Genomic DNA, 26,212 nt, shown 5'->3' with positions numbered 1-26,212 from the left:
CTGGATTGCTTTGTTTTGTAACTTGATTGCACTCATTTTGTAATTATTCCCCTTGGCTAAACTGATACTTTCAAATGTGGACTCACAACAAAACAACTGTCAGCTGGTAAACTCTGAGATCTTATACACCAAAATAAGATTGGCTTGAAGGAAACCATGCAGTGGGTCTTCTGTAGGTCTTCAGGAGCTTCTGGGGTCTTCTTTTGTCTTCATTTACGGCAGTGTTGTCCAACCTTGGGCACTTTAAGATGAGTGGACTTGGCTGGGAAATTCTGGGTGGCTGGGGAATTCTGGGAGTTGAAGTCCACTCATCTTAAAGTGCCCAAGTTTGGACAACACTGATTTACGGCATAATCAGATCAGGTTTTTGAAAAACCCTTGTTGGGGATCCCCTTTTATCCCATTTTCAGTTGTGCCTGTCAGCCAGCAGCCATGTGCAAGGGGTGTGTGTGTGTGTGTGTGTCAAAACTGTCACAATGTCTGTTGCCACATCGCAATCCAAACCCCACCACTTTTGTGTGTGCACCAGCACTGTAGGCATGCCCAAAGAGGGCGAGCTTCTATCACAATGCCTTGGCTGCCATTTTGACTGTTTTGATACACACCCACCTCCTAGCAGATGCCACCCTCTTCCAGGCATCTATTCCTAGAGGATAATGAAGCAATGCTTACCTATATGGTGCCCACACACTAATATTGCAAAGGGGGCATCAATTGCCACGAAGGAGAAAGTGTTAGCTGTTTCCAGCTGGGACTGTGTGAATTCAAACTGGATGTATCAGATGGCAATCCAGAGGAAGGGGCAAGAACAGAGGTGGTAGGCGTACCATTTATTATTTTTTAGGCCATTTATTTTTTCCACTCCTTTTCCTAGCCTGAATGGGAGCTGAAATGCCTCTTTAAACATGTCAGATTTGTTGACTTCGTGAAGGGAATACAAAAGTCAGACAGATCTCCTCCAGCTTCTTGACGTGCATGGAAAGCATTGAACATTAAAGAAAACGAAAGAAAAATGTGCTTTTATTCCTACCTTTCATCTCCAGTTCTGCAAAGTGCTTGGTTTCTTCCACCAGCTTCACTTGCCACGAGAAATTGTTCAGCCCCAGGAGGGCTGTTTTCCACCCCAAAAGAGAAGCAAAAAGCTGGGGGATGGGGGGGGCATGTGTGGGTTTGAGACTTTGAAGCTTTCAATGCAAGTTCCTAAGTTTTCATTCTCTCGCCTTTCGACAAAGGATGGGAAGTGACATCTCCACAGATCTTGATGTGGTTGTTGGTTTCCATCTCTCAACCTCTCTCCACCTTAGTAAGGACATCTAAACTCACGTGGTTCCTTTCCACATGAGATGATCTTGAAGCTCCATAATGTTTGCCGGCTCAGCTGATGATCTAGGGCGACCCACATCAAGGGTGGTTGATCTCAATGGTTCCTGCCCCCAAGAGTTGATTTACCCTTGATCTTGAAAGTGAGGACACACGAGGGTCCTCTCTTGAGACCAAACATTGGTCCATCTCTACGACTCCTTCTGTAGGATACCCTTGTTATTTTCCTGGGTTAAAGATGGCATTTACTGGCATGGGATGATAGGACTGGAAGTCCTACACCAGGTTCCCACCTGGGGAAGACTGAACAAGGGAGCCAATTCCTCATTTCAAAACCATCCACTTTGTTGGAGTGAACAGCCTGTTTAGGAAATGTCAGCTGTTCTCCATTCAGACATTTTATGATTACTGCAATGCAGGGGTGCAGAAATTACATAATCATGTTTTGGCCATCAGAGCATCTCCCAAAGTTGCTATGGAAATTATAATTTTGGATGTGGCAGGAAGGGGAAGGGATGAACACACAGGGAATCCTCGCAAGACTTTCATTTGATTAATTTCAATCGAACCCCATTTAGTTTTTCTCCTGCCCTTGTCTAGTTTTGAAGAGTGTGGATCCTTGGCTCCCCCAAACCATTGTGTATTGCTTATTCACACTGCTCTAAAGCCTTAGAATTAGGGGTGTCTCTAAAACTTTTGTTTTTTAATCGATCAAGGGTCACATTTGTTCTTTGTGTAGCTCGCTAGCGCTGCAGTGTGAAAAGAAGAGTGAGCCGGCACCCAGACTGAATTTTGTTTAACTTAACATGCCACAACAGCGCATTGTTGCGAAGCTAAGTAGGGATCAATCTGGTTTGTGCTGTTTGGGAAACAGACAGGAAATTCCAGAATGTAGACTAAGTTGGGAAATGTGAAGAATACTTGTCAGAAAACCACAACAAACCAACCACATCTGTACGGTTGCTAGGAAAAAATACAGATGTGTTCATGAAATCATTTGGTAGCATTAGACTGAAGCTTTTTTATAGACAATAACTTTATTAAATGTGAAAAGAAACACTGTAAAAATGGACCAGAACTAATATTAAAGAGAAATTAAGAGAAAGAAAAAAAGGAAATATAAGAAAAAAGAGAGAGTAAAGATCTAAAGGGCAGAAAGCAAGAAAAAAAGAAAAGAAAAGGAAGACTTGACTTCTGACCCTCCTTGCAACAGATGTAAGTCACAAAATACATAAACTCTTGCTCTAAATTCAGAAATCGCTTCCATTATTTCTATTAACCCATATTCATTAGACCAGGGTTCCTCAACCTTGGCAACTTTAAGACGGGTAGACTTCAACTCCCAGAATTCCCCAGCTGGCTGGGGGATTCTGGGAGTTGAAGTCCACCCGTCTTAAAGTTGCCAAGGTTGAGGAACCCTGCATTAGACTGAAGCTTTGTATAATTCCCTTCCTCCTTCTGTTACGTTAAAAGTTGCGATTTGGTATCACGTTTCTGGAGTGACCTAAAACTTTCTGAAAACACGTGTTTTGGAAACTCCATCCTGTAGACTTACATGCACCCACCCCTCCCACCATAAATGAGACGTGGGAGGGTATGGCTAGATCTTCATTCTGACATTCATTTGACCGTCTTTCCTCCTACAGGTTGTGCCGGGATGTGGGATAACATTACGTGTTGGAAACCAGCTTTTGTGGGGGAAGTCGTCTTTGTCAAATGTCCAGCTCTCTTCACGGTGGTGAACTTAGATTACGGTAACGTTGTTGAACTCCTGAGTCCACTTATTCTGAACTGTAGGCCAAAAAAACCTTGGAATTACAGCAGGCCAAGACACGTAGATCAAAGGATATGCAGCACTGAACCGAGAAAAGAAAAAGAGAGAGAGAGGGAGAGAAAGAGAGGGGATAATTTTTTGCTCCCTAGCTGTTGAAATGTAATTTTATTTATTTTAAAATTAAATATTGTAACAACAACCCTGGTTGCACACAAAACAGTAATATGCATATGCCTATAAAATAAATAAATAAATAAATAAATACAACAGAACCCCCCAGCCATAAAATAAAAGTCAACAAAAACTCAACTCCATATTTATATAATTAGGAATAATGATATAATTAGGAATAATAGGTATTCCTAATGCATGGTCTTCTCTGTCTGGATGGGAGGAGACAGAGAAAATCTTAAGGAATAAGGAGAAAAGAATATTGTGGCCAGAACATTTCTGTTCCTCATTGTTCTAGCAGTTTTAAAATAGGTGGGTGGTATGAAACTTCACAAGTGGGAGCAGATGGGGTGTGCTGTTGGTGTGAATATTGGGGGTGGTTTCTCTCATAAGTCGTGCGTGCCCTGTAGCTTTAGCCCCAAATACCAACAAACCTTTTATTTCTTTCCTTGAATTTTCCCATTATTGTCAATATGGTCCAAAATCATGGAGACATCAAATTACAGGTAATCCTCAATTTACGACCACAATTGGGACCATAACTTCCATCATTAAGTGATGTGGATGTTAAGTTAGTTGCGCCCGACTTTATGACATTTTTTGCCATGGTCATTAAGAGAATCACATAGTCGTTATTTGAATCCAGCTTCCCCCATTGACTTTGCTTGTTGGAAGCCCCCTGGGAAGGTCACAAATGGCAATCACATGACCCTGGGTCACTGCCACTGTCATAAATACATGCCAGTTGCCAAGTGCCTGAATTTTGATCCTGTGACTGCAAGGACGCTGCAACGGACATATGTCACTTTTTTCAATGTCATTGTAACTTCAAATGATCGTTAAACAAATGGTCATAAGTTGAGGACTACCTCTGTTCTGTTCGGTTCTGTTCTGTTCTGTCCTGTTCTGTTCTTGCATGGACATAGACATCTAATAGACATCTGCCTAACAATGCAGGGTTTTTAGTGGCATCCCAAATGAAGTTCATATAGCCTTTCATTAAAAAAAGGGAGGGGGGAATCCGTGTCTTGGAGATTACAAATGAGAGCACCACACTTCAGCCAGTACCCCTGAGATTTTGGCATTGTTGCACAAAACTACATTGGATGAAATTTCACAAGCTAAGGTCCCCTGATAAAATGTTGGCCATTTTTTTTCAAATATACACATTCTTAATTTTTGCATCCTTGGAAGATTCCTGACCCTGAATGATCAAAATGGCTTTAGCACAGCATATCAGAAACCATCCAGTGGCTTTTCCTGCTGAGAGACATTGGGGATCATCCCTTTTATTTTTCTGCAAACCTACTGACTCTGATTGACCATGAAAAAGCGACGCAGGAGCAGAGCTGGTCAATACTTGGACAGGAGGCCATCAAGCGATCCCAGGGTTGTAGGCCAGAAGGCAATAGTAAATCCATTTTTTGCACTGTTGCCAAGAAAACTCCGTGGATGTACACCTTCCCTTTTTCACTGATTCAGCTATGGTTCTTCCCATATCAGCCATGACTAGCCAGACACTTGGCTATTCTACTTCCCACTAAAAATACAACTTTGAAAGCGGAGCTAGATCCCAAGCAATCCATCCTTACTTACCCAAGAGAAATTGGAAGGGGGGAATGCCCATCTCGAAGAAGGTAAAGTCAGAAACTAGTCCCTTGCCTCTGCCACCCACTAGTGCGTACATCACAGAATTAACTTCACAGGCACAAGGTTACAGAAAATATTTGAACTACATGATCTAGAGCATCGGTTGGCAACATAGTGCCAAGGGGCACATGCAATATTTCAGGAGGCAACCATGGACTCTTAAAATTAAATGTATATTGGACTTTCTAAAAAGAAAGACAGATCATCAAGAAGACTAGGCTACGTTTCATCTCCCTCTTATCAAAAGTTTTATTCATTGCAGATATTCTGCATTGGAGTTGGGGTGAACTGGATGAGTATTGAGGTTGTCTCTGGAATGATTAATCCACATGGTGGAGCATTCTTTGCTTACCTACTGTCTCAACTGATGATGACCTCATGTTGCTGTGCCTCACCATGTTCCTATGTTATCAATCCACTTTATCAACTAGGTTTTAAGTCAGAGCCAAGTTGACCTTGTCAAGGAGAAAGTCAGAAGCAGTGACCTCTTCAGAAGAACCACTCATAAAAGCTGAGCCCCAGGAGAAGACATCCTTTCCACAGCAATGCCTGGCTGGCAAAGCAGGGCTGATTCAAAAGATTAGAATCACCAATATCAGTTCCTTCTTGATAACCAGCAGTGGGGATGCAGTTTCCATAGCAACAGCTGGGAAAGGATGAGAAGAGACACCAGCCTGAAAGCTGGTGGCTTCTCTAACACCAGAAAAGGAAAAAATAAAGGAGAGGTTCCACTCACCCTCAGTGAGAACAAACTTGAAGGTCACCTAAGGAGAGGTTGGGGTCATCAAAATTCCATACGCAGAATGAAATAATGTTACCTTGGTCTTTTTGGGGCAGGAGACAATGACTTATGGCTGAAGAGAAAAAACTTATGACAAAAAGATTAACTCTGTGGCTGGTTGTAAGTGACCCAAACTGTGTAAGGACACCCAGATCATCAGATGTACAATATAGAGGATAGCTCACTTCTCCAAACTTGCCTTTAGGTGGTTGTCTAAGACCACTGGATGAAGAGTGGATGAAGAGTAGATTGAAAAGAAAATAAAGGTCTTGAACTTCTCCATTGGAGATATTCAGCATGTCAACTCTCCCATGATAATCTGTTTCCTTCCTCTTCTCTCAAAGATCTGTTGACTTCTTTCCAACAAAGCCATCTTGGTTGCCGCTGTGTGTAGCCTGGGATGATTTTTTAAACTGATTTATTTTTTTAACAATTTCTGTCCCACCTTCCTGCTCATGGCACACCCCAAGGTTCCCCAAGATTGCTGTGAGTTTCTTTCTTGTAGGTGGGACCCACACTCAGAGAATGAATTTTCTGTCTATACCATTCTATCTTAGATACTGATGTGATATCACCTAGAAATTCTGGGAATTATAATACCCACTCATCTGCAGGTCAAGGAAGACTGTTCCAGAAAACAGAGCAAGTTCCTGTTTGGACCTCACTGTTGCTCAGTCCAGTTGAGATCGAGGCCAGAACATTTGCCATTTGAGATGTACATCGAAGGAGAGCAGTTCAGGCTAGGCATGATGGCTTTCATCTGGTCCACCATTGGTGAACATCTTTCTTTGAAGAGAGCTTCATCACTTGCAAGGAATCACAGAGCTTTTTCCAGACGTCCCCTGACATCTACGGCATGGACATCCTGTGGGCTGTATGTAGCTCCCAAGATCCCAAGAATAATTTTTTAACAGTACATTTTTTCTTGTATTAATATACAGAGAAATTATTTTCATGGCCAACTATTCCCATTTCCATCCTTTAACGAAAAAAGGCAACCTTCCTGAAATTATGCCACTGAAATTTGGACATTTTGCTGAATTTTGGCAACGTGCTCAGATGATTGGGGAGTTGATAGAGATTTGGGGTGGCCTCTGGGAGGCTAACTCAACCCATTTCTATCTTGAACCTCCCTCCCCCATTGAAAAACTGAAAGAAAAAAAGGACTGAAAAATTAATCCCATTCCTTCACATCACCAGAAGGCCTTTTGCAGCTTAATTCAGGGGAGTAAATTGCAATGCCAATCCAGAGGAAAATGTCCAGTCCTGCTTCAAAATAAGGATGGATCAGAAATATGGAGACTTCCCACTTTTTGCCCCATAGATACTTTCAATTGCTCAAATATAACAACTTTGCAAACTTCCTGAAATTTTGCCGGACTGAGAACTCTTGCGCAACATCAGGCAAGAAGAACAACCTTTGGCGAGAACTTGGTGAAACCTCTCAAGATTTTGTTGGCCTCCTTTCCAAGATTTTGGCTATTTGGTGGTTTTATTTATGGGATCCTGGGCATTGCGTATCCAAAGTGCTTGGAATCTGGGAAAGGCCGCTGATCTATGGATTAAGCCAGGGAAGATGGGGCAGTAAAAATTAAACTTACTTAACTAATTTACTTAATTAAAATTAAGTAAAAAAGTAAAGGCCCCATAGAGGCCTTCTGCCTTCAGCCTCAGATTTTTCATCCTCTTGGTCTCTCCTTCTTCTTTTTAGTAATGTTTTTAATTAAGGTTTTATTTATTTATATATTTTATGTTTTTAATGTTTGTTGTGAATCGCCCAGAGTTCCCCCATTGGGGGGAGATGGGCGGTTGAAAAATTTAATTAATAAATAATAAATAAACAGGGTTTGCAGAAGAAGCTGAATGACAATCTGAATCCATTTCCAAGAGAAGATAGTGGAATTGGGAAATCGGAGTACCTTTTGGGACATGAGAGTTCCAGACAAATCTCAGCTACATTTGGGCTGTTTGCTCTGCAGAGAGATGGTCAAAAATTTGGAAGAATCTAGATGGCCATCTAGCGGCTAAATGAAACATTACAAACCAGTGTACTTACTGCTGTTTAGAACCGTATTCAACTGACGATTTCCTGGACATCTTTGATGGTGCAATTCAACTCAGCCTAAAGAGAGAGAACATCTTCTCCTTGGTTTCCTATCTCATGGAGAGCCCAAACCATGTGTAGAAACAGAGCCAGGTTTCTTGTTTGCTCAGCCACGATTGTACGGTGGATCAGTGTGTACATTTTCAGTCCACATAAGACTGAGACAGAGGAGGGGTTATAGCTTAATCATTCAAAAGTCTAATTCTCCATTCCAGGTCTAATCTTAGCATTCCTAGTTAAAATCTTAGAATGGATGGAGGCATTGAGGCCATCGGTATGCACGTTTAATGAATATTATTATGATGGTTGGCCCCACAGTCAGCCAGATGTTTAGACTGGATTTGGCATTTTTGTCTACCTATCAAGTCCTTCCCAAGGACCTGGGATAGGCAGATGGGGTTGTTTGATGGGGTTAAAGGTATTGTTGCAGGATGTAAGCTGTTCTTTGCAATTGAATGATGGTGATTTTTGTCAACACCGATGGTTGTTCCAGTGGTGCTCCAGATGTTTTGGGATGGCATCCAAGGCACCTATTACTACTGGTATTATCTTTGCTTTATTTTGCCAGTGTCATTCTATTTCTATTTGCAGCTCTTTGTATTTTGTGATTTTCTCCAGTTCTTTCTATTTTGCTGTCTCCAGATACTGCAATGTCCACTATCCAGACTTTTTTGTCTTTCTTATCAACAATTGTTAAGTCTGGAGTGTTACATGGCAGGTGCTTGTCTGTTTGAATTCTAAAGTCCCAGAGCACTTTAGCTTCTTAATTTTCTATTACTTTGTCTGTTTTATGGTCCTACCCATTCTGGCTTGCAGGCAAATGTTGTTGTCGTTGCTGCTGCTGCTGTTATTATCCAGTCCAACCCCAGCTCAGTCCACGAATCCTAATTGAAAAGAAAAGGGAATTAAGAAACAAAAGAAAACATGTACAAAGCAGCCCGAAACCAAACATAATGTTTTCCAAGCGAGATTCTCACGGAGTCCTCATTAGCATGCTCTATAGAGATAAAAGATGGGAAGAATTCTAAGAATTCCAGCAACTGAACTAGTTCCTCTTTAGAATCAAGGCATTCCCATTTATGTTAGGATGAACTCTCTGATTTTCTTTCTAGCTGCCTTCCTATGATCCTGCAAAGAGGCAGGCCTCTTTGCTGATATTGGGGGAGTTGGAGCTAGCTGTTTCCGTGAGTGTCTCTAGAACCTTCACCAAGCTGGATCAGATGGTCACCCTAAGCTTGTTTGTCATGGCTTTGCTTGTTCCACGAGCCTGCTTGAGTCCTCATGCATTGTCCTTCATGGCTCTTCCTTCAATTCCTGTGGAAGTGACCTTTTCGCTGGTCCATGCCCAACACAAGAGGACTTCCCCAATGCATTGATCTAGGTCAGTGTTGTCCAAACTTGGCCACTTTAAGATGAGTGGACTTCAACTCCCAGAATTCTCCAGCCAGCATGGAGTTGAAGTCCACTCATCTTAAAGTGGCCAAGTTTGGACAACACTGATCTAGGTCCTTCAATTTCACTCTTCTGCTCTTGCAAACTAGCTTGGTGCTAACTAAGTCCAAGAGGGGAAGGGGGTCCGGAAACAAATGAACCAGGAACGAGATGGCAAATGGTTCATCTGACCCCTTTCAGGATGGCCGTCCCCCTGATACAGAGAGGCAGGTAACCGCCTCAGCTCCTTTCGACCTTCCTGTAGGTAGAAGCTAGTCGGTGGGAAAAACCTTCCATCGGCAGGGAGACTTCAGGATCTGGCAAGGGATTTCAACTGAATGCATTCACGCAACGTGACGCCATTATGCAGAGGAGGCAAATTACATCATCTGCGTGGAGGTGCCACGATGCACGTGATCTCATCTGTCCACCAACCCAGGCATTTTCTTTACTCCCTTTTCCAAAAGTACCAGTGGCAAAAGCTTGCATTTTAAGGGAAGTGGCAAGGTTCAGATCGGGGGCCTGTAATTTCGTTCCATTTTAAATGGGTGTAAACTCCACATTCCACTCCTGTTGCTGTGTGTAGGCTCTCTATTTTGTCCAGTGTGTGTGTGTGTGGGGGGGGTTCCTTTATCCACCCTGTCCCACCAGAAAATATACATTCATGAAAGAAAGAAGCACATGAAATGCATGTACAGTAGATCTGCTTGTTTGCAAGAAAGCCCCTGAAGACCACAGAAAGGGGAGCTAGGACCAGTGTGAAAATTTCATGCAGGGCAGGAAGAGGGAAGGCAGTAGTGTACAATGAAAGAATGCATGTTTTTGTTTTAAGGGAGGATCCCGTTCTTTAACTATCTTTTCTTTTTCTGTGTTGCACAGGCTGGGATGTGAATAGCATGGCGTACGCACAGCCAGGTAAGGCCTAGTTCTGCTGTAGGGAAGGCACCATTTCGATAGGTCAGGAAGGACGATACCAGAGGGTTTCCAGCCTGGGTGTAGATCAGCAGCCATTTCAGCAGGCTAAAATCTCACCAGTGAGCTCTTAGATGGAAAAGTGAAAGTCATCCACGGGAGGTCGAATCCAGCCATGTTTTAATGCTCCAACAGCTGAACAGCATAATGTTGAAGACACTCCATTTCCAAGAGCAGTTTGTCATCCAAACCCTCTGGGGGAGATGGGCAGCATACAGCTTTAATAAATAAAATAAAATAAAATAAAATAAAATAAAATAAAATAAAATAAAATAAAATAAAATAAAATAAAATAAAATAAAATAAAATAAAATAAAATAAAATAAAATAATCCATCTGGACCAGTGTTTTTCAAACTTGGCAACTTGAAGATGGGGGGACTTCAACTCCCAGAATTCCCCAGCCAGCATGGGACTCATGCCCTGTACAAAATGGATTGAGACCCTCACTCATCTCATACCAAGGGTATCACAACCCACAATGACACACACACACCCAATATGAAAAATTAAGTAGTATCAAACCTGATGAGTACATCTGTAGGAGGCTGTGAGGAAATCCTAGGGGCATAGGTTAAATTGGACAGTAAAAAAAAAAAAGGTCCACAAAGAGCCGGGGATAACCCAGTTCTGTACTGTTGCCAAGAATATTAGATGGTTGCATCTGTGCTGTCATTAGAGTTTGAATTCAGATCAAAAGAAACATCACATGGATTTCTCAGGTGTCTGCCCTGCATTGTTGATTGGGGTGATCATTAGAAACATTTCAGGAGGTTTGTGTATCAAGAGGAGGTCCATAGCTTAGTGGTCAAGCCCCTGCTTTCCATGTAGACGGTCCTAGGTTCAGTCCCCAGCAACTCCAGTGGAAAAACTCCAGCTGCCAATCTTTTAATAGCCCTGGACCTCAGGAGCCAGCAGTCTGACTCCCTACGAGATAGCTTCCTACGTTCCTAAAAATTACAAGGCTCTTTGCCAGTTTTGCAGAAACAGACCAACACAGTTATGCCTTTAGAAGTTGTCCTACAAGGTTAGGTCTGAACCAAATCCCAGTTCTGTCCAGTGGATTTGCTCATCTGTCTTCTGTTTTTGTAGGGGAGTTTGAACTGCTGGACAATCCAGAACAACTTCTAGGTAAGAAATAGGGGTGGGAGGTGGTTCGCCCCATCCTTTCCCCTCTAGGATTTAGGAGAGGAGAGGAAGAATTTTCAGCTGGTGCTTTCCTAATAATTTCTAATGTTAATGGTTTCTTCTCAAACTATTACTTTGCACAGTCTTATGAAAATGTATTCTCAAATGAATCTAACAGGGATGTAATTCTCAACTGTACTTATTGTAGGAACTGATGGCTGTTGTAGAGAGTAAGGAAAATTACGTTGACAGAGATATGCAAGATCCGTTACTAGGGCAAAGAAGGGTGAAAAATATTTTAATTCCACACCAAACATAAGGACAGCCCTGCTAGATCAGGTTAAGTCCCCTCTTAATCCCGCATATTGTTCTTCATGGTGGCCATCCAAATGCCTCTGAGATGCTGGGAAGCAGCAAAGGGTGATACATATAGCTCCTTCTCTGATCATTGTTCCTCTGCATCTGCTACTAGGAAGTAGACTGTCCCCAACGTGGAGGTATCATGGAGTCTTCAGGCCTGAGGGACCTTGATAGACCTGTCCTTCATGAATTTAGCAGACATCCATGTTAGCAGCCATTACTGTGTCTGTGATAATAGATTACCCAATGCAGAATCCAACCCCCTTTGTGGGGAGCTTCCAGGGATCAGGGCTCCAAAACTCAAGAGTCAACCAATCAGTCATGGAGGCATGGTTTCTTGCTAAGTTTAACAAGAACCCCAAGGTCTGCAAACTTTTGGATTGGATTGGTATTATTTAAAAATGCTAAAACTACTCAGTACCAAACATGTCCCCTGTGTCTACCTTTGGCATGATGACATGATACCGTCATCCCATGGCACAATTCTTCACCACTCCCACCCAAATAATTTTAATATGTAATCTCTACAAATTCTTGCCTTTAATCCATATCGTCCAATGACGTTCAGCCAACTGCTGGTACGTGTTACAGACAAAATGTTTCTAAAAAAATTGACACAAGCAAGCACCTCTGTTGTCCATCCAGGTAGATGTGACCAGGTAGAGGTCATTAATCCCCAGACACACCGCACACTTTTTGCTTTCCTCAGTTAAAGGAAATGCTTTCAGATTCCATGTCATATAAGATGTTCTCCAAGCACTTCTGCCTTTGGGGCTCTTGAATGGTTTGCCAATCCAGAGGAAGCGATCTCTCTGGGATGCATCATGCACATCTCCACCCAACCAGATGTCCTGGGTTAACTAAGTGCACCCCCCTTTATGTCAACGAGACTTAAACTTTCTCCATGAAGGTCAAAACCATTGTGATATTGTATGTTCCTGACTCCAGTTTGTCTCTCAGGCAGTGAGAAATAGTTCAGCATCAATCATGTTGGCAACGCTGGAATTGAAAATTAAATGAGTTCAGAATGCATCTGCATCCAGGAGGAAGGAGCAACAACATGCTCAGAAATCAATTAATAGCCTGGCTAGCAAAGACATAGCAGTCCAAATGGCACGTTATGCACAGTTGCCTGTAACTTTCCTTTAAGTTTTTGTTTTTAATGAGAAGCAGTCTAGAGATATAAGCTATCTGACTTTCTGCGTCCACTGACAAATTGGTTATTTTTAATGTTGGGGTTCTTCTTGTTGTTAGCAACAATAGGAGGAGCTAGTGGATGTCCCCTTGAATGAATTCTTCATCTCCCTTGTAGTGGTGTGGGCGAATAACCTTGGGAGACAGGGGGAAGAGCCACAGCCAGGGGAACCGTTGGATAAGAGGCAGCTAAGCCCTCAACAGAAATGGGAGTGTGGAAAACATCTCAGAAGAGACCCTTCCTAGTTTCTGGGGCTGTAAAGGGGACAAGGGGAGGGGGGGAAGAGATGTTCCTTCAGCAGATTTGCAAGATTCTGTTAATGGAATCTGCCCATAAAGAAGAATTAGTTCATCTGGGCGTGCTTCCTGTCTGGACTACTTTGCTAGGCTGCCCCCCGTAAAGTAAAAGATACCGCACTCCCAAATTTCTCTGCTGCAGTATATGTATCTTTCTATGTATATGGTCTTTTTATATAGTTTGACTTTTTAACTAAATTAATGTGGATATTTATATTTTTAACTGTTTTGGGGTTTTATTTTAATTGTGAGCTGCCCAGAGTCACCCTCTGGGGAAGATGGGTGGCATATAAATTCAATAAATGAAATAAATTATATATATATATATATATATATATATATATATATATTCATTCATTCATTCATTCATTCATTCATTCATGGTTTGTGATTTGAGTTGAGGGAAAAATGACTGAAAGGGCAAATTCTATCAATGGTCATCTTTTCAAGACAACTCTCTTCATTTTAAAAAAGTTGCAGGGAGGTTAAAGTGAACAATGCTGGTTTTGCCCTGCAAAGGTCATATCCATGCAAGAGATAGCAATGAGCAAATCACTGGAGGGTTTAACAAGAACAGCAAAATAAGTTCAACTATTTGGATTAGCAGGCCCAATCCCTTTTACTGTCTGTTTCTGGATACCGATTGCCAGTCTGGTTTAATTCAAAATCCATAGGAAAAAATTGGCAGGTTGGATCCAGTGATGTAAAAAAGTTGGGCTCATTTCCTAAACTTTACAAAACAGCCAAGATTCTTCTGTTTTTAAACTTCTTAAAAGCCCAGAATGCTTTCTGCGATGTTGAGCTTTTTGAATAAGTGTTTTTCTCCAGCGCTTCTTGCACTGACCAAGTGATCACACTGGAGCAGAATCCATGTTAGGGGATCTTGCAAACGAGCTTCCGTTTGCCAAGCAAAGAAGGGCAGTTGTCTCTTGAAATTATGCTGTCTCCTTTGCTCCAGCTCCGTGACCTACTTCATTCCATTTTCTAAAAATATTCTATTTCATTTTCTTTTCAACCAGCGGGCGGATCTCTGGATTTAAAGGTTGTTGGCAGGAACTGCACCAAGGAAGGCTGGTCTGATCCTTTCCCACATTATTACGATGCCTGTGGATTTGATGAGAATGACACCATGGCAGATTATAACCAGGTAAGGTGGGCACGCAGATGTCTGAGCCATGACAGTTTCATAGGCTATTAGCGGAGTCTATTTTTATATAACGTTGGGCTGGAATATTTCGCCAGAACACAATGCTTTGTACACTCTGAATGCATGCATGATCCATCTGGTGTTGTAGATCAGATATACACCCTTGACATTCTTCTAGACCAGTGTTTCTCCAATGTGGCCACTTTAAGATGAGTGGACTTCAACTCCCAGAATTCCCCAGACAGCATGCTGGATGGGGAATTCTGGGAGTTGACATCCACACATCTTAAAGCTGGCCAAGTTGAGAAACACTGTTCTAATGGATTGCAGTTTTCTAATATGAAGTGTCCATTGACCTGAGTGTTTCAACTACACGTGTGAAAGGAGTGAATTTGGACTCTTGGGCAAACAAAGCAATCACCGTATCATTGAGCTTTAAATCCTTCCCCAAAGTAACCATCAGTTTGCTGTTTGTCTTCACAGGATTACTACTACCTCTCTGTCAAGGCTCTGTACACAGTGGGCTACAGCACTTCCCTTGTTTCGCTCACCACAGCCATGGTGATCTTGTGCCGTTTCAGGTGAGTTGCTGCAAACGCATGGCCCATTCCAGGTATCAGTTAATGAGAACCAGAATGAGCCATCGGCACCATGTCCTCTCTGCATCTAAACAGATAATTGGGTCAGAGATGTCAAGCTTTTTGTGTAAACTCTGAAAACAAGTTAATTGGTTTAGCCAGTTAATCCAAAACCAATTTATCTTAAAATCAGATCCAGTCTTGTTTTGCATTAAACCAGTGTTTCTCAGCCTTGACACCTTTAAGATGTGTGGACTTCAACTCCCAGAATTCCCCCAGCCACCATGGCTGGGGGAATTCTGGGAGTTGAAGTCCACTCATCTTAAAGGTGTCAAAGTTGAGAAACATTGGCTTAAACTAACTGTCCTCATCAGCTATTCTCCTTACATTGTATAAGCTCTTCTACTGGAGGGCTAATTATCATCTGTGAGCAAGGCAAAGTCCTAGAGAGGCCCATAAAAAGTTGGGGCTTCTCTAGGCCTTCTATCTCTGTAGCTGTGTCATTTTCTATCTCCAAGCAGCTCTATGGGGGGGGGGGGGGTAGAAAAGAGGTAGACATGGAGAATGAACCCAAATCTTATCCTTGGTTGTGCTTGCTCAAATTATGAAACTTTTCCCCTTCTTCAAGGGAAAAGAAAATTAAAATGACAAGAAGTGACAATCCGCCAGTTTCCTCTGTGGCAACTGGGAGGACTAAAAAAATGGCTGCCAGATGACCAGTCAAGCTGTTTGAGACTGAGTCATCTGAGTCATCAATACTGCACACAAGTCAACTGACTGGGAGTTGTTTGGGTTCAGTGACCAGGACCAGTCTCTACAATGATACTCTTCCCCAACCTGGGTGGACCCTAGTTGCATGTACTTCAACTCTCACAATTGTCAGAATATAATACTGGCTTGGGAATTCTGGAAGTGGAACTCTGCAAATTGGAAGAATGTCCATGTTGTGGAAGTTGCTATATCATTATGAGATGCAGGAAGCCCCTGAATACCCAATGGGTGTGTTTGCAAATTCACTTAATCATGAGTGGAACTGATGATCAAGAAGTCAAGCAGCTAAGTCTAATTAGTAATGGGTTAAGAAAGGTTTAGTTTATGACATAAGGCAGATTTGTTCTGACCATGTTAAGTTCTCTGGTCAGCTATGTCATGCAAGGCTGTAAGGGAAGACAGGGAATTTAGCCATTCTTTTCCAAAGCTGGCATGTAGGCAACTGCTTTGGAGGGAAAGAATAGTCTATAATTTCAATTTCAGTATTGATGATAAAATCTTTGTTGAAGATATTTAAGAATTTGAAGGGAAAGAATAGTCTATAATTTCAGTATTCAAGATATTGAACAATATCTTTGTTGAAGATAAAGATTGTTCAATCTTTATTGACAATTCTTTCTTGAAGATTCTTTATTGAAGAACTGAATAAAGAATCTTTACTGAACAAATATTGAAGATAATGAAGAATAGTCTATAATTTCAAGAATAGTCTATAATATCAATATTTCCTAGACTTTATGAGGTGAGTGAAGTCTTTTCTGTCTTTTTCAATTTTTTAAAAACATCTCAGGCCAGGTCCTTTGAACAGTAATATCTTCTGTCCTGGCATTTCTTGGACTGACAATGCAATCAAGGACTGTCCCTCTGGTATGTTTGGACTACGAGTCCCATCAACACAGCCCAGTCATTTTGGAGTCAAGCAGCCTTCTAGATCTACAAATTAATAAATAAGTGGTCAAGGACGTGCATGTTGAAAACCGTTATCCAGAAGGACTTAGACCTAGGAAAACAATATGGAGAATGATTTGCAAATGGGACGAGATCTTTCTTCACCATTTCTTAAAAACGGTTTCTTTTTGCTCTGTTTCAGGAAACTGCACTGCACCCGGAACTTTATTCACATGAACCTTTTCGTTTCGTTCATTCTGCGAGCCATATCGGTCTTCATTAAAGACGGGGTTTTGTATGCCGAACAAGACAGCAACCACTGTTTTATCTCAACGGTAAATCAGGCTGAGAGTCCAAGTCCGCTCTGTTTAGAGAAATATGGTGGCCGCGTTAGCTGAGAGAAAAAAAAATGGGTTTCAATGGTGAGAAGTGGAGAGGATACCATTTGGATCACTGGAAAGATTTTCGCCAAGCCAATAGCGGGAATGAATACACTGTTTTTCCTTCGGTGCAAAATGGGGACCCAGCTGTCCCCACATCTGGGTTAGAATCACAGGGAAAGGCAAATGATTATACCCTAGTCCACCACCCTATGGATCTTATCTAGATCTGGCCCTCTGTACTTGCAATTTCCTTTTAAGAGCTGTTTGCAGAATGCCAAGGGTGTGAACAGTGTCTCTCTGAAGTAATTCATCCCTGCATTCTTCATTTGGGGTGTTTGCAGGGGGAGGTCAAGGTAGCAGCCATGACTGTGGGAACCAGAATTCATCCCTGTTTGGTGTGTTGTGCACATTAAAAAAGGCCAGGTTTTCAGTCACATGGGCGCAGCCACCATCTTGACTTTTTTGATGCCCCTGCAGACCCCCAGGACATTGCCTGGCGGGTGAAACATCCAGTAGAGCAGCTTCTGTTCAGAGCAGACGGTCCCACAGCTACCAAGAACGACGATTTCCTAATGCACTAAATCATAGAGGACCCAATCCTGCCTAAGTCTAGCCTAGCACATTGTGTGAACTCGTCCATTGCAGGTTTTCTTTGGAGGAGAAACAAGATGCGGCTTATTCTCATTGTTTCATATTTCCCTATCAAGTGTGGCATTCTGTATACTGCGAAGACACAAAGGTGATCAGCTCATCTTGTGTCAGCCCTTCGAGATAGTCCAGACAGGAAACCAAAACCATTATGGATGGGTTGATTCTGGCTTGTTCTGGAAGATGCTTCAACAACAAGCTATAGAGCACTTTGTAGGTTAAAACCATTTCTTTAAATTGCACCCAGAAGCTTATTAGCAGACAGTGTATGGAAGTAGAAAGGTGATATTTTGAGACACATCTCACCCTTTGCAGAATAGCTGCTGCATTTTGTTGATTCCGAGTAATCTATTATTTTATTGTTGTTTAAGAATATCAATTATATATCTCAGTAGAGTTGCCTTCTCCAGCTGGCACCATCCAGATGGGTAGGGCTACAGCTTCCTCATCCCCAGGTAGCATGGCTTCTATCTGGGAACCATGGAAGATGTAGTTCAGTGTAGAAGACCACAATCTGGTCTAGTACAGGGGGCTGAAATCTTTGGCTGTCTTCTGCAGGTGGAAAGAAAGGTGGTGATGAATATTTCAAAGAACTTCAAGAAAATGTCATAACAGAGCCACCTTCCCAATCTGACATCTTCTTGATTGCTGGAATGATAGTTCCATCACCTCTAGTTTGCGTGGCTTCTGACCAGGAATGATAGAAGGGGTAGTCTTGTAGAGATGGAGGGAAAAGCTGCTCTGCTAAAAGGGGCTGAAATGGTGATTGTCCTCCGCAGGTGGAATGCAAGGCGGTGATGGTTTTTTTCCACTACTGTGTGATGTCCAACTATTTCTGGCTTTTCATTGAGGGGCTGTACCTTTTCACCTTACTTGTGGAAACCTTCTTTCCAGAGAGGAGGTATTTCTACTGGTACACCATCATCGGCTGGGGTAAGTGCTTCTCTTCCCTCTTCCTTTCCTTTATGGATGGTCCTTCTTTATGCACAGTGCATGCATATAAAAGTATCTCAGAACGTACACAGTTGCATGACCCATAAATGGTATGGATCACATAGGAGATCAATTCTGGGAGTTGAACTCCACACATCTTAAAGTTGCTGAGGTTGAGAAACCCTGATCTAGGATGCAGATTCAGCTTGATGTGTGCTGTGATCTAGAAGAAGGGTGGACATCCTGTGACTCCCACACTACAATGGGACCTTCCACCCTTGGAGCCTCCTTTATGACAGCTGGAAACTGAAGACCCATTGTCCTATCATTTTCAAGTGGGAAGCATGAAAGGTATAAAGTAAACCCCTAAATTGCTAGATGACAATTCTAAAAAGAAAGAAATCTGTGGAGTCCTTGGTGCTCTCAGAGCTTGGTTGTTTGCTTGCAGACATTTCATTAGCTGACTAGGTAACATCTAGTGAGACACATCTAGTTGTCACAGCCACCATCAAATGCCACCTTCTTCTTCTCTTCTTCAGGAACTCCCACTATTTGTGTCACTGTCTGGGCGGTCCTTAGGCTTCACTTTGATGATATTGGGTAGGTAGCATTGCGCACCCTTCCTTGGCCTTCATTGCGTGCAACCGCTGCCAAAGTCTTGCCCACTGTCATTCATGCTTTGGGACATCAAGATTGAATGACTTCCATCAATTTTGGTTAATCAAACGATTATGCTATTTTCATTGATCTGTTCACTGTGGTATGAACATTTGTGTGTGTGTGTGTGTACATAATGTGTAATCTGGACACTGGAGCTAAAAACCCTAGGATTATCTAACTAATTAAGGAAGCAGGGAACCAGATGCATAAAACACGTGCATAGGAGAAGAGTCTGTGTTTTCAGCTGAGTTTTAATTAAAATCAAACAATATTCAGGTTAGTCTTCCTTTAAGAAGAATTTGTTTTGGGTGGGCAATTTTAATATTTCTCTTTTATCCTCTTGACTTCCTTTCTTCTTTTCCCATCAGGTGTTGGGACATGAATGACAACACAGCCTTGTGGTGGGTGATCAAAGGTCCTGTAGTTGCATCAATAATGGTAAGTTTTGAAGAAAGGATGGTCCAACCATCAACCATAGCTAAACATGAATCCACATCTAAGTAAGCTTAAAGTCCATGCTGTGTCTGTCACTTTGGATCACAAGGTTTGCAAAGCAGTGGGGAGAACCACTGTAATCTTGTACATGGTTTCTAAACCTGCATTCAACTGATACCAGAACTGACTCCAATATGGAGGAATGGAGGAAATGCACCTCATAAATTTGATGTATCTGGAAACATGACTGGCCACATCCATGCACGGGATGAAAGACAAGCCTTTTTAACCTAAGATGAAAGCAAGAACAGTTGGAAGAATTAGACCATGGTTATGGAGTCCATGGGGTTCTCTGAGCTTGGTTGTTTTCTTGCAAATGTTTCATTACCCAGCTAGGTAACATCTTCAGTGCTAGAATGAAATGGGACAAATATATATATCGCAAAGGCGCCTAAGCTCCAGAGAACATCCCACAGGCACTGATCTATCTTACCATAACTGTGAATTTGGGAGCAGAGATTTTTTTTTCCCCCATTAGGAATGGTTAAAAACCCATTCAGTACACAATTCAGTGCAAAAATATCTCATTGCCCACATCCATGTGTGAATGGAGAGGCTGTGATCCTGTGTTTGCACTTTCTGAGTGTTTTAATTCTGCACTCCATTTTTTTTGTAAAGGGCTTATAAAATAAATACACTATTATTTTTATTTCATCAATTTATACACTGCTTCTCACATCATTATAATATATGGTGGAAAAGTCACCCGCATGCATTGATTTGTAAGAACGATGAAACCAAATACATTATATTTGTATGAAAACTGCTTAGGTACTTCAGGAAAATGTATCAGATGAAGAAATGAATGGAATGAATTGAAGATTTGAAAAAGAGAGGAAAGGAAAGAAGCCAGAAAGATGACTCTGTCAGATTTTCAAATTTTGGGCCTAAGATCAGTGTTGGTGGTCATGACTGCATGACCGAAGTATCTCCCCTCATTTACATGTGACACATGCTACATAAGACACATGTAAAAAGGCACGAGGCTTTGAGTCTTGCAGATTCAATCTTGACCTTTTCTGACCCGCCCAGATGCCCTTGGTCAAGATGTCAACCCCTACCTCCTTGTCTCTCCCCGTGATGAAATTCTATAGAACACCTTAAAAAATAATGATTATTTTGCACCATAAATAATGCTGTGGGTATTCTGACCTGGTATTATTTTATCAGATCTCAAAGCACGGATTGCAGGAAAGTTGAGTTTGCTGGATTGAGAATGACTTGCTCTTTTTAATTGGAAGGCACCATTGTGTGCATCATCTTTTCTTGTCACTGGCCGATCCATTTCTTTTCCCCTCTTCTCAGATCAACTTTTTGCTTTTCGTGGGCATCATCATCATCTTGGTTCAGAAGCTCCAGTCACCAGATATCGGGGGCAACGAATCCAGCATCTACTTGTAAGTATACCGAGAAAAGTTCAACACACCATAGTTAACGCTCTGATGTATCCATAGGGAAAAGTAAAGATTGAGTTCCAGCGTTTTCTTTAATCCATCAAGGAAGCAAAATGAGCAGCAACTGCAAATATCAATCATGCCATACATGGTTGATTTCCACAGCTTGTCTTTCCAAAGGCATGAGGAAAGGAAGGTTCCTCCTTTTTAACTCGCAAGAAATGACAGAGTTCGGGTGAGGGGGGAAGCAGTGTTGATTGAAAGAGCACCATTTGGAAAAGGGAAAATTAAGACCGCTGGCCCCGAATATATAAAATCTTCCTTTTCCTCTAGTCTGGCTGACAGCGGCCTTAGGGAGTACTTGATATCATCACTGTTGCTTGTTGGGAAGGTCATGGAAGAAGACTGACTAAGAGATTCGCCATCCATTCATGATCCATGTCAAAGAGCCAGAAGTATCTGCAGGAGGGGATATTTTAAGAAGTCATGATGGAAACTACCAAGCTGACTTTTTTGACTGCACCCCTACCTGCAGATGCCTCTGACGGGAGCTTCCCAATGCTTTATTCAAGTGTCAGAATCAGCCATTGCTGCTTCTATGCTGGTGGCCACAATTGTGGATGGAAGGCCCCCATCGATTCCTCTGTAGCTCTGTTTCAGAATGGCTTTGAGGGTTGGTTCCTTATTTGATTGATTAGATGCCATCAAGTCAGAATTGATTCTTAGCAACCACACAGATAGACTTTCTCCAGGAGGATCTGTTCACAACCTGGTCCTTCACGTCTTACAAGGGTGTCCCCATCGCCACTGTAACTGAGTCCATCCACCTTGCTGCTGGTCATCCTCTTCTCTTTCCTTCCACCTTTCCCAACATCATAGACTTCTCAAGTAAGATGAATCTTTGTGTTGATTCATTGATTGATTGAATTGTACCATCAAGTTGATGTCGACTCTTAGAAACCACATAGATTTTCTCCGTGACAATCTGTCCCCAACCTGGTCCTTCAAATCTCCCAATGGTGCACCCATCGCCACTGCTGCTGGTCATCCTCTTCTTCTCTTTCCTTCCACCTTTCCCAGCATCAGCACTTGCTCTGGAGAACTAGATTTTCATATAATGTGTCTAAAGTATGATAATTTGAGGCTGGTCATTTATGCCACAAGTAATTTGATTCCTTAACGAACACCGCCCCCCCCCCCAAAAGATGAGGCCTTAGTAGACACATAAAATATTTAAAATTTCATTGTAAGGCCAGTGATTTTTGAATAAAAATAGCTACCTCCTTCAGAGACTCTAGAAAAAGTCCATGCCAATCAGTTTAATGCTTTATCCAAAACTGTTTACCTGTTTCCTCAATTTTTATTCTACTGCAGTTAATTGACTCTGGGTATTTAATAAAAAAAATCATATAAGCAGTTATAAGTGAACATTCAATCCCTTGAACCATCAGAATAACAGAAGTGAAAAACAACTAGGTGGTAACCATAAACTCAGATCAAAGACCCACTTAAAAAGGGGTATCTTTGGGACTTTCTTGAATGCCGAATTAGTAACTACCACTGCATAAAATTATAAGAATTTATCATTTAAGATATTTCTGTTGAAGGCTCTATTTTTCTGCTGGGGGGGGGGCGGGTTGTAGTTTTAACTCAAATTGTAATTAAATATTTTATAAGCGTCCTTGGGTTTTGCCTTTCCTTTCCTTGCGATTTTGGTGGATGATTTCCAGTAGGGTGTGTTGCAAGCTCTGAGACTTATTTCCTCTTAATGTCAGGGTTAATGCTTCGCCATCAGCAGTCAAAACACTGAACAACAGCAAGAAAATAGGTGGAAAATTAACACCCTGGAACCTTGTTAATAGGGAAGCAGTTCTGTGAGCTTGGGGACATTTACATATTGATATATTTTATTAAACTTGTACGCTACTGAATCTTTGAGACTCCTGGTGGCTTACAACAACATACAAACACAGTAAGACGTGTGCAATGCAGTTTCACAAATCAGAACAGAATGGGACATAATACCAGGTAAAATAACTAGCTCATAAAATCCAGTTCTGGATGGTGGACAGTCATGCCCCAAAAGCTCTCCAGAAGAATTTGGTCTTCACCCTCTTCTGGAAGGACAACACTGAATGGACTAGCCTTGCTTCTTGGGGGAGACTGTTCCAGAATATTGATACCATGAGAGAAATGCAACATCTCACAATATGGGGTACCACCAGTTTTGAAGAAGATCCACATATTGACTTGGAGATCATGTATTTATTTATTTGTTTGTTTATTGTTAGGTTTGTATCCACCCCTCAAGAGCTTAAGGTGGCATAGAGACAACCCTGTGAGGTAGGCAGGTCTAAAAGAGAAGAACTGGCCCAAAGTCATCTAGGGCACTTCTATGGTTGAGAGTGAACATGAATCTGAGTCTCCTCCATGCCAGCCCTGTACTTTCACCACTATCCCATTCTCCAGGGTAATCAGCCTCCATGCCTACATCTCTATTTATATAGATTTCTGTATCAGTCCCTCTGCCTATTTTCCTCATAACAACCCTGTGACAGAATAGTCTCCAGTGAACTTTGATGGCTGAGGGTGGATTTGAACCTGATGTCCTCAGTCCTGGCCCTTCACTACAGCTTATTTAAATCAGGGAGGGACAATATATACCTCTGAGCCATTTTGCAGTTGCCAAATTCCTTCATCAAATTTCAGTAGTGCAGTTGCAGAAAATGGACCATATGATTCTTTGGGTTTTCTTTGGCGAAAAACCATTAAACCATTGTGTAAGCTTCAGAAGTTTACACAACCTTTCTCAGCATTATGGATTTTTCAATAAACCTGGGTCTTTGCATTGATTATGATCTATCAAGTCAGTTTCCACTCTTAGTGACCTTTTCTAGAATGATCTGTCCCCCAACCTGGTCCTTGAGATCTTCCAATGAAGCACCCATCACCACTGTAAATGAGTCCATCTACTTTGTTGCTGGTCATCCTCTTGTTCTCTTTCCTTCCACTTTCCCAGCCTTCTCCAGAGAGCTGGGTCTTCACATAATGTGTTAAAGTTGGATAATTTAAGTTTGGCCATTTGTGCCTGAGGAATTTTATATTAGACCACATTACACAAATTAGAAGGGAAAGAAAAACCCCTGTTAGTTGAGGGGTCCACAAATTTCCATTCAAGGTTCCTGTAGAAACATTTTTAGACTACTCCATATTTTCAGATTCCTAGTTGTATCATCCTTCTCTGTAATCATGAGGCCTGGGATCTTTGTTTAAACATCCTACTTGACTTGGGAGTAAAAACTGTTTTTCTACAAGCTTAAAGATTGTATGGCTGACAGCTATGGGATGGGTATGGTTTGAAAAGGGGCACAATTCAGTAGCAAAATATCTGTTTGCCTCCTAAAACTGGGTTTGCACAACAGTAGACCAGGATAAAGTAGGTTTGGGTAGTTTGTGGTTTATTGTGTTCTTGGAAACTAGCCTCAGGTTGGCATGTTGTGTGAAGCAAGTCATTATGTTACACCATTGTAAGCTTTGTTTGGGCATTGCAAGGTGTGTAAATACAAGAACTGAATTTTCTTAACCAGAAATAAGAGTTAAAGTGTTGTATGAACTCAGCCACCAGATCCCTCTTTCAGTCTCTCGGGTGCCCCTTGGAAAAGCCCCTCAATGGATCACCATAGTTTGGTGATGACACTTTTGAAGGTCCCAGATTATCCTTGGCTTCTCCAGTTATAATCTTTGGCAGAAAGCTGGGTCTTGGGCAAACTGTAGTGGCCCAGATGAACAAAATTCATTGGGTAACAGCACCCAGCCAACCCCAGATGATTTTGGAACAGCTAAGCCAGAGCGAACCTTTTCAACCTGGAAATGAATAAAAAACAAAAATCCCAAAGAAGCCAGTATTGCTGCCATGGAAACAACATGGATGTGTCCATCAAGTCACCTGGAACCAACCTGAACTTGAAGGAGACTTTACCTTATTATGGTGCAGCGTCAAAGATTCTTTGCTCATCTGTTGTGTATCTGTATCACATACACAGACTTCCATACAAATGGTTTCTGTTTGTGGGCTATTGCATGGTGTGCCTTCTTTACGGCCTACGGCCTACCTTCCTTTCTTTCTCTTTGCCGTGTCTTGCTATTAGATCCCAACCCAGTGGCCTCTTGTATTTGCAATTTTGCATTTTCACCAAGGACTTTGAAGTTGGGCCAAGCCCAGGAGAAACACGGTCCTAGGGTCAGTGTCCTTCCAATAATAATGATGTGGTGTTCCTCTTGGTGGTCTCTTCTTTAGAGGAAGATCTAGAGATGTTCATCTTGGAGCAGAAACGCAGCAAGGCAGAGCAGCAGGGGTTGCTGCTCCCTGGAGGGAGAACCCCAAGGGTTCTTCAAGCCACAAAAAATTCCCTTCTGGTTTTGAGTCCCAACTGGAGGTAGCCAGAACAGATTTCAGAGTTGACTGAAAGATGGGTGAAGACTTGCAATACTCCTCTTGGGGTGCTCCATTTATAAGCCTGTGCCTCTGTGTGAAACAAGCACCACAAATCTCTCTGGGCTAATCAGAAGTAAAGTTTTATTGGAAGCGTTTGCAAAGGCTGGTGAAACTCAAAAGCTGCAAGATGGAGTCCACACCGAAACACAGATCTCAGCAATTTTTAAACATCTCTACCCCCGGCCGTAACTCCCTTCTTGTTTCCTCATTGGCTGAAGTACTCCAAGTTACACTCTACACGACTGCCTACTTCCTATTACCCCCCTTCTACAGACCCCTACATACTACATACTACATACATTACATGTTCATGGTAAATAGGTGATTAGCTATGCGGGGTGTGGTTTTTGTTATGATAATGAAGGTTGGGATGGCAAGAGTTCACTCATTCCTAAAAGATCTCTGCTAAGTATCACTTCGGACAGGTCAAACTGCTCCAGATTGGTTTTATCACACCTTGACCCATCCCAGAGATATCTCCCCCTCCTCATTTCCTGTGCCCCTTGGGGCCACTTGGAGCCCCTTGGTAACCATGCCGATGTCTCCTAGTTTGAGGTAGTTTCAGAAACAAAGGCATGGGCAGCTAGGTATTTAGTATTGCAGCTACACTCTTCGCATGCTCAAGTTACTCTTTCTTTG

The 26,212-nt window shown here is 42.0% G+C and overlaps 1 protein-coding gene across 1 annotated transcript in view; it reads left to right on the top strand.

The window, feature by feature from the left end:
- ADCYAP1R1 (ADCYAP receptor type I) overlaps positions 1-26,212 on the top strand; it is a 48,090-nt gene that overhangs the window by 4,744 nt on the left and 17,134 nt on the right. Inside the window, exons 3-12 of the mRNA XM_088150517.1 lie at positions 2,967-3,074; positions 10,111-10,146; positions 11,295-11,333; positions 14,201-14,328; positions 14,812-14,909; positions 16,768-16,900; positions 18,376-18,529; positions 19,069-19,129; positions 19,558-19,627; positions 20,990-21,081. Of these exons, the coding sequence (XP_088006643.1) occupies positions 2,967-3,074; positions 10,111-10,146; positions 11,295-11,333; positions 14,201-14,328; positions 14,812-14,909; positions 16,768-16,900; positions 18,376-18,529; positions 19,069-19,129; positions 19,558-19,627; positions 20,990-21,081 (919 nt within the window). The remainder of the gene's footprint in view (positions 1-2,966; positions 3,075-10,110; positions 10,147-11,294; positions 11,334-14,200; positions 14,329-14,811; positions 14,910-16,767; positions 16,901-18,375; positions 18,530-19,068; positions 19,130-19,557; positions 19,628-20,989; positions 21,082-26,212) is intronic.

The sequence above is a fragment of the Python bivittatus genome, unplaced genomic scaffold (assembly GCF_059951505.1).
Source record: "Python bivittatus isolate LINGU-HERP-01145 unplaced genomic scaffold, Pbiv_v1 ctg000610_np1212, whole genome shotgun sequence".
Taxonomy (NCBI): domain Eukaryota; kingdom Metazoa; phylum Chordata; class Lepidosauria; order Squamata; family Pythonidae; genus Python; species Python bivittatus.
This window is presented reverse-complemented; position numbering and strand designations above follow the sequence as displayed.